Source organism: Lepisma saccharinum, chromosome 7 (genome assembly GCF_977018435.1).
Source record: "Lepisma saccharinum chromosome 7, izLepSacc3.1, whole genome shotgun sequence".
Classification (NCBI taxonomy): Eukaryota; Metazoa; Arthropoda; class Insecta; order Zygentoma; family Lepismatidae; genus Lepisma; species Lepisma saccharinum.
The window spans coordinates 86,719,079-86,732,012 of NC_139235.1; the positions used below are offsets into that span (position 1 = coordinate 86,719,079).

General features: G+C 37.2%; 1 protein-coding gene across 2 annotated transcripts in view; it reads left to right on the forward strand.

The window, feature by feature from the left end:
- The window catches only part of LOC145989992 (sorting nexin-14-like), a 75,386-nt gene extending 69,128 nt beyond the window's left edge, over positions 1 to 6,258 (forward strand). For both annotated transcript variants that reach the window (XM_083125567.1, XM_083125568.1), the window contains one exon: positions 5,064 to 6,258. In XM_083125567.1, the coding sequence (XP_082981693.1) occupies positions 5,064 to 5,144 (81 nt within the window). In that variant the 3' untranslated portion in view covers positions 5,145 to 6,258. The remainder of the gene's footprint in view (positions 1 to 5,063) is intronic.
- Positions 6,259 to 12,934: the final 6,676 nt, after the last annotated feature.

Below are 12,934 nucleotides of genomic sequence, written 5' to 3' on the forward strand. Positions count from 1 at the left end.
CAAGAATAATAACAACTAGATCAAGAATAATATTATTTATACTTCAGCTGCTTTATGCACGCCGTTCTGTAAGTCTGCTTTGATAAATGGATTAATGAGTTGTAAATGGTTTGTAGCCTGTAGAGAAGTGATCTTTGTTCTAAGGATAGCCTTGAAGATTTAATGTAAAAGAAGTTGTTGCATTTACTGTTGGGACGTGGGATTCTGATATTAAGAAGTGGCAAGAGTTCGCTGGTGAAAAGTTGTCCATTAATGATTCTGAAGAGTAGTGTTAAATCTGAGAGTTGACGGCGAAGAGAAAGGTCATGAATTTGTAGAGTGGATAGAATTTCTTGTTTGGAGAAGTTTGCAAGGGCTGGGCATCTGTGTTTGACTATTCTGACGAAGAAACTTACTACTTTGTTTGTTTTCTTTAAATTGCTTTCACATGCCATTGACCAAATACAGGAGCCATATTCAAGAATAGGAACAACACACATTGTAAAGTAGGTTTTGAGGGCAGAAACGTGAGTTATGTCTGTAAATCTGTAAATTAGTCCAAGTGTTTTCATCGCTTTCGAAATTATGTAGTCTATGTGATGGTTGAAAGTCAGTTTGCTATCAAAAATGACACCAAGATCCTTGTGCTGTCGTACGAACGGAATAACCTGGTTGCATAACTTGTAGGATGGCACTGTGTTATTGGATTTTAGGGTAAACCTCATGACAACAGATTTATCCGGATTTAATTTGAGATTCCAGTCTTGACACCAGCGTTCAATGTGTTTGAGATTGTCTTGGATGTAGCATGTGTCCTGAGGTGAGGTAATGTTTCGGAATAATTTGCAGTCATCAGCATACAATAATACTGAACATTCGGAAGAAATATATTCGTGAATGTCATCCATGAAGAGAGAGAAACACAGGGGCCCCAGAGAACTTCCTTGGGGCACACCGGAAACTACAGGGAGCCACGACGAAGAGCAACCAGATACGATAACCTTTTGCTTTCTATTGTGCAAGTAAGATGAAAGTAGTTTAAGAAGAGTTCCGTGAATATTGAATCTATTCGATAATTTGTGGATGAGTTGCGTGTGAGAGATAGAGTCAAAGGCTTTGGAAAAGTCTAAGTATACGACATCCATGTCTTGCTTGGCATTCAGGCAGTTAACTGCTTTGGTAAGCAAGCAAGCAAGGTTTGTATCACAGGAAGCATGAGGGAGAAAACCGTGTTGAGTGGGAGAGAGAAACGGAGAAACATGTGCAAGGATACGATTAGAAATGATTTTTTCAGCTAGCAGTGCAAGTGCAGGAAGTAAGGAAATCGGCCGATAGGAAGTGACATGAGTTTTGTTTCCGTGTTTGAGGATAGGGACTATATTTGCTTGCTTCCATGTAAAAGGAAACACACCTTCGGAGAAGCATTTATTAAAGATTGTGCTTATTGGTTTGGATAAAATATGGGCTAAATGTTTCAGAAATATCGCAGGAATATCATTAAGAGTGGTAGCTTTGGAACTTGAAACAGATTTTAATAATTCTTGAACTTCATTGCAGTTAGTTGAGATTTGAAAGAGTGTGTAAGGAATAATGGACCTGACTTCCGGTAGTGTGGTAGCAGCATTCTTTGTAAAGTTACTATGGAAGTACGAGTTAAAAAGTGATGAACGCTCATCCTTTGTAGCAGACTTACCGTTCCAGGAGACTTGAAGGGGAATACGGTCGTGTTGCCGGCGTGAGTTAATTAGCGTCCAGAATGTTTTAGGATTTTTAGCAGCACTTTCTGTTACACTTTGAATATAATTATTATAGTCCCTTTGAATTAAGTTTTTGCTATACTTCCTTAAGTAAGTAAAAGTGTTCAGTGTATGAACGTTCGGAATTTGTTTCCACAGAATCCACGCATTCTTTTTGTTCTTCAGCGTAAGCTTAGTCTCTTCAGTATACCACACAGGGAATCGGGATGTTCTTGTTTTCCTTAGGGGCACGTGATCTTTAATTACAGCCTGCACACAGTCCACGAGGAAATCCACTGCTTCTTCCGCGGGGAGGGGGTCCATCATTGTCCAAGGAATGAGGCTGGTGAAAAGGGAAAGTTCCTCCCAGTTGACTCTTTTCCAGTTGTAGACAGGTCTGGAGGAGGGGGAGGGCCTGGGGGCTTTTCCAGGGACTTGGATTTCGGCATGCACGGGGGTGTTGTCCGAGGCAATGAATTGCTCACCGGGAGTGGCCTTGACCTTTGTGTGCGAGGACAGCAACAGGTCGAGAGTTTCTGTGCATCTTGTGGGAAAATCTACAAATTGTTGAAGTCCAATCGCCTTGATGTAATGGTCGAAAAACCACCTGTCATCATTGTCTGTGCAGAGGCCAGAGTTCGATGATGACCATTTTATATGAAGGTTAAAATCACCCATAAGAATGATGTCAGTTTCCTCCATAGCATTTAGCACAGAGTCCAATAATGTTATATGCAAGAGTTAAGTTGTTTGCTTTACAGAGAAGAGAGAAGTAGCTTTATGCATTGAAAAATGAGTCTGCACTCATGGTTCTTGCAAGCAGAGGGTTCCAAACCTCAGTGGAAATATCAACATATAATCCCGAGAATGTATAAGGAATCTGATAAATTACAAATTGTATTTCTTAATCAATCACTCTTATCTCATTTAGTCATAACTTTAAAAATAATCAAGTATTTTATTTTAAACTTACTGCATATGACAACATTCCGTAATCCTTCCCTAGCTTGTGAATTGTAATAATTTTCCAAATTCACTATTTTGCAGTTTGAATTCAAATCATAGAGAATAGAGAAATTAAGTCAATTTCATAGAAGATAATATTGGTACTTAACAAAACCATACGTGGGTCTGAATAAGTTTATTATTTCCATTTGCAAAAACATCTATTTAGTTTAGTTTGTAATTGTCAGGGAAAAATGTAAATTTTGTCCTGGAAAACCTGGAAAAGTCAGGGAATTTCATTTCTGCTTGTTTGTAGCCACCCTGTATGTATATGATATCTTGATTATAGGAAATGGGGTAGCACTGAACAAGGTCTTTGAAGAATTAGAAAAACAAGACGACAGAATTAACTTCACTAGGGAAAACTTAGTTGACGGAAAAATCCATTTTCTGGACCTTAGTATCTTGAAAGAAGGGAATAGGATTAGGACAGGAGTGCATCATAAACCCCTGTGGGGAATCTATATATTAATAAGGAATCGGCGCACCCCGGAAAAACAAAGAAAAATGTATTCCTATACTTTTTTATCAGAGCTGGTAGACTATGCAATGGGAGAAAAGAAAAGGAAAACAAAATTCAGTGGAGAAGAAAAACAGGATTGAAAAACGGGTACACAAATAGAGAAATGGATAGGATTGCGGGAAGAGCACAGAAAATCATCATGAAAGAAACAAAAAGAGAGGAAGAGGACCAAAAAGAAAAAGAGAACGAAAAAATCGAAAATGTAGAGGTAAAGTACGTTGGTATCCCTTACCATCAAAATGTATCCGAAAAAATCGGAAAAATAACGAAAGAATGTGGAAAAGTACTTTACGGATTATAAGATAGGAAAAACAATGAAAGAAATACCGGAAAGACAGAAAGGAGTATATTGAATAGAATGTCAATGTGGGAAGGAATATATAGGACAGACTGGTCGAAATATGGGTAAAAGATGGAGCGAACGTGAAAAAGATATAAAAGAAAAAGTTCCCAAAACAGGTCTCTCGGAACACATTTTGGAAAGCGGACATAGAATTGTAAAAAAGGAAATCATTAGAAAGGAAAAGAGAAAGTTAGGAAGAAATGTGTATGAAACAGCGAATATTTGTAGAGGGTGAAAAAATAATCTTAACAGGGATGAAGGAAATTTTGAAGAAGGGTGGATCAATTTCCTCAAAAAATGGGATAAAACTCAGAAGATTGAACCCAATATCGGTTTCCACGTCACTCCGGAAGTTATCCAAGCTGTTCGAGAAGAACGAGAATTTACGTTCGATTTGTGACGCGATACTGAGGGGGAAATAAGAAAATAAAGGGGAGAGGAAAACGTTCGTGGAAGAGTGACCTTCATGTGGATTAGGAAACACAGTTGAGCAGGAAAAGCCGAACCTGCAAGTTGTACATAGTGATACATACAGGTTTTTAGTCTTTTAACATTCTTAACGTGGGAATAGGGTAATTGTGCAACTTTTTAGAGAATGACGAGTTTTCTAAATACATCTAGAGGGGGGATATAATATAATAAATGTATCCACACCAACCCTTGTCCACTATCCTTTTATTACATTTCGACGTGGTACCATGTTAAGTACCTAGTTTTTTTATACGAACCTGAAGAAGGAGATAGTTAGTCCCCGAAACGTAGTTCTAAAGAAAGGAAAATAGGAACAACATACTCACATACGTAAGTACAGTTTTTAACGTAAAAATAATAATAATATTAGTCTTTTTTTATATTCTGGAATTGTGAGTAATACGCACCAAACCTACTAAATGCTAACAATAAGAATTGGGAGTAAAACCTATATATCCTTCACAGGAGCAAATAAGAGGTAACAAATCTGCATGGGTTTGTTAAAAGATTCAGTTTATCCACTATTCCTTCGATGATACTGTTCACTTGTTATTAAGTTGTTTTTTTTATTAATGTGACTGCTAAATTCTATTTGTGCAAATTTGGAATATTATGTTACCATACTTGGTTATTTATTCATTTGGTGTTCCATTACTTTCTGTGGTCCATACCACAGTCCACGCTGGCTGGATGTGGTCCAAATGATGTTTGGGTGACCCTCCCTTACAGGTAATGGCAACACCAGCAGGGTAAAACATTTGATTTGCCTTTGTATAGAGTGGCCCAAGAAATAGGTCACCGAACGGTAACGGTATACATTTTGGTTACCTTTTTTGGGCCACCCTGTATTTCACATTTATAAATACAGTGGAACCACATTTTGTTTCCAAATTTTACATTTTCCCTCATTATGCATGTAATTCTTATTGACCCAATAGTGCATAATACTTTGAAATTTTCCTCCATCTTTACATGTTCCCACATGCAAGAATTTCCTTTATTTCAGTTAACTTACACACTGCTGGATATATTAGCAGAGGAAATATTTCCTGAACTTTCCAGCGTCGAAATGTCACCACCAGTTTGAGTGTTCCTTCAAGAAACGACATTAAGAATCATTCCAGTCAGTTTGACGTAATATGCACGAGGGCAGAGAGCTTCAGGTGAACAATGTGATAAGTATGTAGTAACTAATATAGTTGACTTGTGATGGGAAATTACTTTTTGTCCTTTTTTTTCCATAAGTGACGAAATGAGGATGCTGTTATTAGGGGTGAGTTATTTATTACATTTGTAAAAAATCATTTGTGTGAACACTGAATTATGTGTAAATATGTATAGTGAGTGAGCATTTTTTGTGTGTGTATGAGGTTACAGTAACGTAAATGTGAGAGTTGTAGATTAAAGGACGAAGAACACGCTAGCAATAATTCATACAAAGAAAACATTAGAGCTGAGCTGGTACCACTTTGACCCAATTACAATTACAATACTTGAAATTTGAAACAATTTAAAGTGCTGAATTTCACTGCTTTTTTAGTCAAAAAATTGGTTTATAATCTATCACAGCATAATCATCACATCAGCATGTCAGATAATGAAAACAATGATGGAGGTGCAAAATCTTCGGATACAGAAAATTAAATTTTGTATGTTCGTACTTGGCAACACTGTAGTAAATTTTCTCAAGTGTAATATTTTGACTATAACACAAATCAATAACAACCAATGCATTATGTTTTTTTTTCAGACTAGAAAAATATTTGCTAAACTGTCACAAAAAAATTGATGTGCATCAATTTGGACTAGATTCAATATTTGCATCAAAGACAGTTTAGTAATAAATTATTTTTAAGTACAGGTAATATAGGCACTTTTTTTTTAAAAAAAAAAAGGAAAGCCTCAAGTAATGGTCACACCCAACTTTTTTGCAAAAACTGGCATCAAATCTATGATTGTTATTCATTGTTACTAAGTAAAAATACAAGTTTTGCTTACGTGTGGTTTAAAGGCTCCTTACGTATATGTAGAGCAAGTGGTGGGCAGTGACGTACATGAAGCAGTCTGCAGCGATTTGATTTTTATCCTTTTAACCATTTTTATGATTGTTTTGACTTTTTTAATATGATCTGATTGGATACCCTGAAGATGATCCAGGCAACAGATTCGTCGAAATGTCTGTTTAAGAAGGAACCTTTAAACCACGTGTTAGTAAAACTTATTTTATTTATTTATTTATTTATTTATTGCGTCTTGTTTATCATGGCGAAGTTAAGGCTTTGTAGCCTTTTCTACCACTTAACCATGTTTACAACAACATTTAAACCATTACATAGAAAGGTAAATTTTAAAATATAAAAAGAGAAATATAAAATTACAAAGAAAAAATTACAGAAAAAAATGATACGAAAAAAAAATACATATGGGAATAAAATCCTAACCTATACACACGAACATACAACAAAACACACACATACACACACACAATCAGATATTCATGACAGTAGTCAGGGATTTGAAATATTAAGGTGAATAAGGATTTTCAGTGTTGTTCTGCGCTTAACTGTATGCAATTTATCACTAAAATATAATGTGCTAACTATTTGTGCCCAATAAAAAAATGTTTTAATTGCGTCTTAAAGACATATACTGAAGATGAGTTTCGGATTTCGAGGGGCAGTGAGTTCCAAAGACGAGAAGTAGAAACGGTGAAAGATTTTGAATAAAAATTTGAGTTATGAAGTGGGATGAGTAGTTGAGTTCTCCCTCGCGATCTGGTGTCAAGGCTGTGTGATTTGGAAAGCATTGAGAATCTGCTCGAGAGATAAGCCGGTTCCTTTGAACTGATTGCCCTATAGAGAAGGGTGAGGTTGTGTACCTTTCGCCGATCAATTAATTTGAGCCAATTTAGCTTTGTAAAGAAAACGGATAAATGGTCCCTATATTTCAGATCGAAAATAAAGCGGACGCAGGTGTTTTGTACTCGTTGAAGACGTTGAGGGAGATCATCTGGTAGTTCGGAATAGACAGAATCGCAGTAATCGAAGTGTGGAAAAACAAGTGCTTGCACCAGTTTGATTTTAATGCTAACGGGTAGAAAATGTTTAAGCCGAACAAGAGCGTGTAATGCAGCGAAGGCTCTTTTACTAGTTAAATTTACGTGATCTGACCATGAGAGATGCTGATTAAACATTACGCCCAGATTTTTGGCTGTTTTACTTAATTTAATAGCTTTCCCTAAGACCATTATGGGCGGGAGGGAAGAAATTTCAAATGCTGAAAGCATTTTTTGTGAACCTATAATAATAGTTTGGGTTTTAGAAGGATTAATTAGTAGCCCATGATTAGCTGACCAAGTACTGATTTTGTTCAGATCATAATTTATATCGCGAATTGAATTTTCAATATTCTTTGGAGGAAATGACAAATACAGCTGAACATCATCTGCATAGATGTGATATTTGCAGTGTTCGAGTGCGTCAGGAATATGGTTAATGTACAGAGAGAAGAGGAGTGGACCGAGGACGGTTCCCTGGGGGACACCGGCGCTGATTGATCGCCACGACGATTTCTCACCAGAGTTGAAGACGCATTGTTGGCGTTCATTAATATACGAACGGAACCAAGCTACGGTTGGGTCAGAGAAGTTGTACAGGAAGGATAGCTTGGATAGCAGGATGTCGTGGTCAATAGTCTGAAAAGCTTTACTAAAGTCCAGAAGTACAAGAATAGTTACTTCTTTAATGTCCATGGCGTGTCTTATGTCGTCCGTCACGTTGATGAGCGCTGTGCAGGTGCTATGGTTGCGCCGGAATCCCGATTGGAGGGGATTCATTAGATTGTTTCGTGATAAGAAATTACGCGTTTGGTTACTGACAACGTGTTCCAGAGCTTTGGACAGAGCCGGAAGAATACTTATCGGCCGGTGGTCGCCGAGGCTGAGAACTTTGTTTGTTTTCGGCAGAGGGCGAACCTTAGCCAGTTTCCAAATCGACGGGAATATGCCGAAGGACAGGGAGAAATTAAAAATGCCTGTTATAGGAACGAGAACGTACGGGAGAATTTTTTTAATCATTAGAACAGAGATTTCGTCTATTCCCACAGCAGTGGATTTTATTTTATTGAGAGCTGACTGAACGTGTTCTGGCCGAATGGGCGAGAAGAAAAATTTTGGTGCGGTTCTGTGAACGGTGGTCGAAATCGTTCGTATTGTTTCTTCCCTTACATTATTGTCCAGTGTTTGAACTTCGCTGAAATATTCGTTCAACATTTCTATGGAGAAGTTTAATTGATCGTTCCTTTTTTGTTTACCAACTCCTAAAGTTTTCAGTTTTTTCCAAATAACATCCGACTTTTTCTCATAATTCAGAAGATCGTTCGCGAATCGACGCTTTGCTTTCCTGACCTCTTGGTTACAACGATTTCGTAATATTCTGAAACTTTCGAAACTGCCACTTGCCGACTGGCCGCGCTTTACGTCCCTCCGATGTTTGCCGTAGGCTCGATCCCTGGCTGCCATGAGCTGCCGCAGGTCGTTCGTCAACCACGGACAAGGGGGGCGAGAGACGCGTTTCTTTTTCACCGGGGCGTGCTTGTCGTACAACTGGAGAATGAAAGTGTTAAGGAGATTCACCTGTTGGTCGAGAGTGGGCAACGTGCTGATTACGTGCCATGGGAGAAGGGCGGCGTCGGCAGATAATTGCCCATCGTTTATGTTTTTAATGTCTCTGTAACATACAACTTTGGCTTTGTACTTGGGAACGCGCAGCTCATAAGATAAAAATATCATGTCATGGTAAGAGATTCCGGGTACTGGGGTTTGTCCGTGACTTACTACGCGTGATGGGCTGGAAACAAGAATTAAGTCGATCCACGATTCAGAGGTTGGAGTGTGGTGAGTTGGGTCGAGAGGACAGATGGAAAGGTTCAGAGCAGACACCGTGTCCCGGAACGACGTGACTTCTTTATTTGTGCAGCAGAGATCGATATTAAAGTCCCCCAAAATTATCGAATGTTCATAGTTGGGCAAGAAATTCCCGATTTCATTTTCGAAGTTGACGAGGGAAGTGCAAGGAGGTCGGTACACTACGGACAAAAGAACCTTTTGTTGTCTTACGGTGACTTCGAGAATGAGGAATTCGGAAGAATAGTTATATTCTCCGTGAGATTGTCCTATTACTTTTGCGTTAATGTCTTCCCTTAGATATATTGCTACTCCCCCGCCCCTTTTTCCGATCCTGTCTCTCCTAAAGAGTTTAAATCCCGCCACATGCACCAGATCGCTCGAGAGGGACTCTTGCAGCCACGTTTCGGAGATTAAAAGAGCATCGATATGTTCGAGCGTGGAAAATATATTTTGGATCTCGAGGAAATGTTTGAGGGCGCTCTGGGCATTTATGTGCGCTACATTGAGGTTGCCGGCGGCGAAAGTTGACCTGGGTTTGGGAAAAAAGTTTACAATCGTCTGCCGTGAAGGGGGTGGGGAGGGGTCGGTCACACTTCCTGGGGAGAGGGACAAGTCTCCGAGTTCCGCAAATGGGCTGGATGGGGGCGTTGCCAAATTTACAGTGACCAAATTACCGGTTCCAGCCATCGCAGAGAGTTGAATTTCAATTTATTGGATGATCCGGAAAGGCATGCTATGTAAGGAATTATAAGTCTACTTACCAAGGCGGCAGAAGAGATGATGTTTGCAGAACACTGAAAACCCTTTGCATCACACTTAAGCACACACACACGCAGATAAACATATACACTAACACGGAAACACAAAAAAGAATAACAAATATATGTAGAAAAGAAACTTGCACAATGTATGTACAACACAGTTTTAAAATGGACGCTGAGCTTTTTTATGTCCATGTCTCAGGGTGTCCTTTCCCCTCCACGTTCACTCGATTTTTTGCAAGTCCTCCATCGTCGTGACCGAGATCTTATGCCCGTTGCTACGAAGTATAATGATCCTTCCATCCTGGGTCCAGACGTTCCTGGGGCCGTGTTGGTCCTTAGCCCTCTGCAGCACCTGATGTCGAGTGGCCTTCAGGGATTCTGTCAGAAGGAATCTTGATCCCTTCAGAGCTTTCTTGTAGTTAATAATTTACAACGTGTGGTTATGTGAAACTAAGAAATTATTTGATTATGCAGTGAAACACAGTAGTTTTAAGTATTAAATTTCAAAATATTGTTTCGAATGTGATGTATACAGGGTGTCTACCAGTCAAATAGGTCAAGAAAAAGTGAATAAATTATGCTTGTGGTCAAGAATTTTTGCTATTTTTTGCAGTAGTGAATTTACATTTTTATATACCTGTACTGGGATTTGATAAAATTGAATATTTGGAAATCTAAAATTATATTGAGTTGTTGTTAAAATTTCCTCACTTTGTTTCTTATGAATTACATTCTTGTATGAGTGAAGTTTTGTATAAGTATTCCCTGTCCAGGATGAAGTCTGAAACGTTAATTTTTACATACATTAATAGATAGCTAAAGCAAGTCTAAATCCCTTGCTAAAGTACAGCTTCAGTTTTTGTCTTAACCAGCATTGTGGTAGGGGTTTTTCATTAAATAAAAATATGAATTTCCTTAATTTCCAACTATGACTGAGTAGGAGGTGATTAAATATATGTTAAGAAAAAGGAATGGAAGGTCAAGAAAAAGTCAAGAATTTTGGATTTGTTATTTTTGTAGACACCCTGGGTATAGCACATCAATCTACTAGAGTTTTGCGTTAAAATATTTATAATTTCCAGGATGTAGAGACTGTGAAAGTATATTGTGATACTTTTGTTGACCTTTCGAGCTTCCAGATCGCCATAAATGTATTGACTGGTACTGTTGAAATTTGAACCAATGCTTACTCACGTACCAATAGAAAGGTATCAGCTCAGTTCTAGAAAACATTTTTTTCTTCCTGTGTTAATGTTCATTGATATTCTCCCAGATTTATTTATAGTTTTGTAGTTCTGAGCAGGTGGCAATAATTAGTATTTATTTGAGATTGTACAACTACGGTAGTTGTTAAAAGTATCTGAAATATGTTGACTGAATATTGTGTACACCGAAACACACAGCTGTGTAATGTTTCAGCAACCCTGAGTTTGTACTTTTGGTAATGTCTTCTGTATATTCCGACACTGTACGCATTTTGTTCCATGTGCTGTCAAAATGTCCATGAGAAGAAAACATCACAGCAAACCCGTGGTAGTAGTTGAAACATCATTTGTGTAATGCACTTGAGACATTACTGAGCATAGTATATCGAATCAAGTTAACTTGCAGCAAGATATATATATATATATATATATATATATATATAAAATCTTGTTCTGGTACATATTTTTTATTACTAAAAAGTAATTTAAGTATCTTTCTTTTATTCTTTGAAACCCAAGAAGATTAGATCCTCAGTTGAAAAGCAGTTTTTTTTTTCTTAATTTAACTCATTAGTTTCTTGCCAATAAGTGTGTGATTATTATCCAGACATATGACATAAGGAATATATGCAGCCTGAGTGTGTGTTTTTCAACATGCCAAATGTTTAATATACAGGGAGGGCCAAAAAGATGTTACCACAATTTGATGGGAGGATGAGATATATGTTTATATGCCTTGCAAGTGATTATTGGAGACATTTTATATGGAAACTGTAGTTGGTATGTAATTGATATCCTTGAGATACAATTTGTACCATTCACATACCTCCATACATACACATGTGTAAATTACAGTGAAAATCAATACCTAAATATATACTAACTATAACCTCGACTTATCCATTTCAGTGGTAACATCTTTTTGGCCCTTCCTGTATGTTAAACTAAATGTATCATGGTATTAAGACAAAATGAAAAAAGAAACATGCAGAATACACCTCCTTTTGGTTATATACGGTTTAGTTTCTTTTCCGAATAGGAACATTTTTTTAGAAAGTGTTGCCATTTTGCACGATGATACCTGTTACATTCTTGCTGCAAACTATGTACCCAATTCCTGAAACAATATTTTAAAAAGTAATAATCATGTTTTGTGGTGATGAACAAATAATGATGGAGTAAAGTTCAATACTATACATATAAAACAATTTGTTTTTGAAACAATTGTTAATTGTGTATTTTTCAACATTATAGATATTTATGCACACACACAACCATATTTGTTCATAGTATTATTGTATGTTGCTTATTTACCTGAGATTTTAATGAGTTGCATGTATCAACTTATTACTGTGTTTACATTTGAATGTAACAATGAACAAAAATCAAAATTAGAATGACAATTGTGTTCAAAGCATTGCAAAGTAAGAGGAAATAGTCAAATGAAGGAAATCTACTCTGGTGTCGTAAAGTGGAGAAGATGAATGCTTGTAAGTAGAAGAATGAAAAATCTGAGAAATTGTATATTATGTATGCATATTGAATTATTAAGAGAATGTGAATAACCAAATGATATTACTAGAGCTCTGATTTCAAGGCACGAAATTGCAGAAATGGGCAGATAGAAATACAGCAAGATCAAAAAGCACAGAAATAGGCATCAACCTTGAATATTGTGGATATTGAAAATCTTTAAATTCAAATCACTCATTCGAAATTTAACACTGCATAACATTGGTCACTGCAGGCCGAAGATTGTGCAACTTGCCTGAATGTGAACAACAAATCACACATTTATACAGAGTGCTTCAAAAGAATGTATACACACTTTAAAATGTTTAAAAAAATCCATATTCCCAGCTGGGAGGGGGGATGAAATACGGTAGAAATGTGATATGATGTTTGCTCAATAGATGGCAGCAGGTACCATTTGAGAATGTAAGATCATACACGTCTTGATTTTTACTTATGGGGAACAGTAAAGTATAAAGTGTATTCCAGA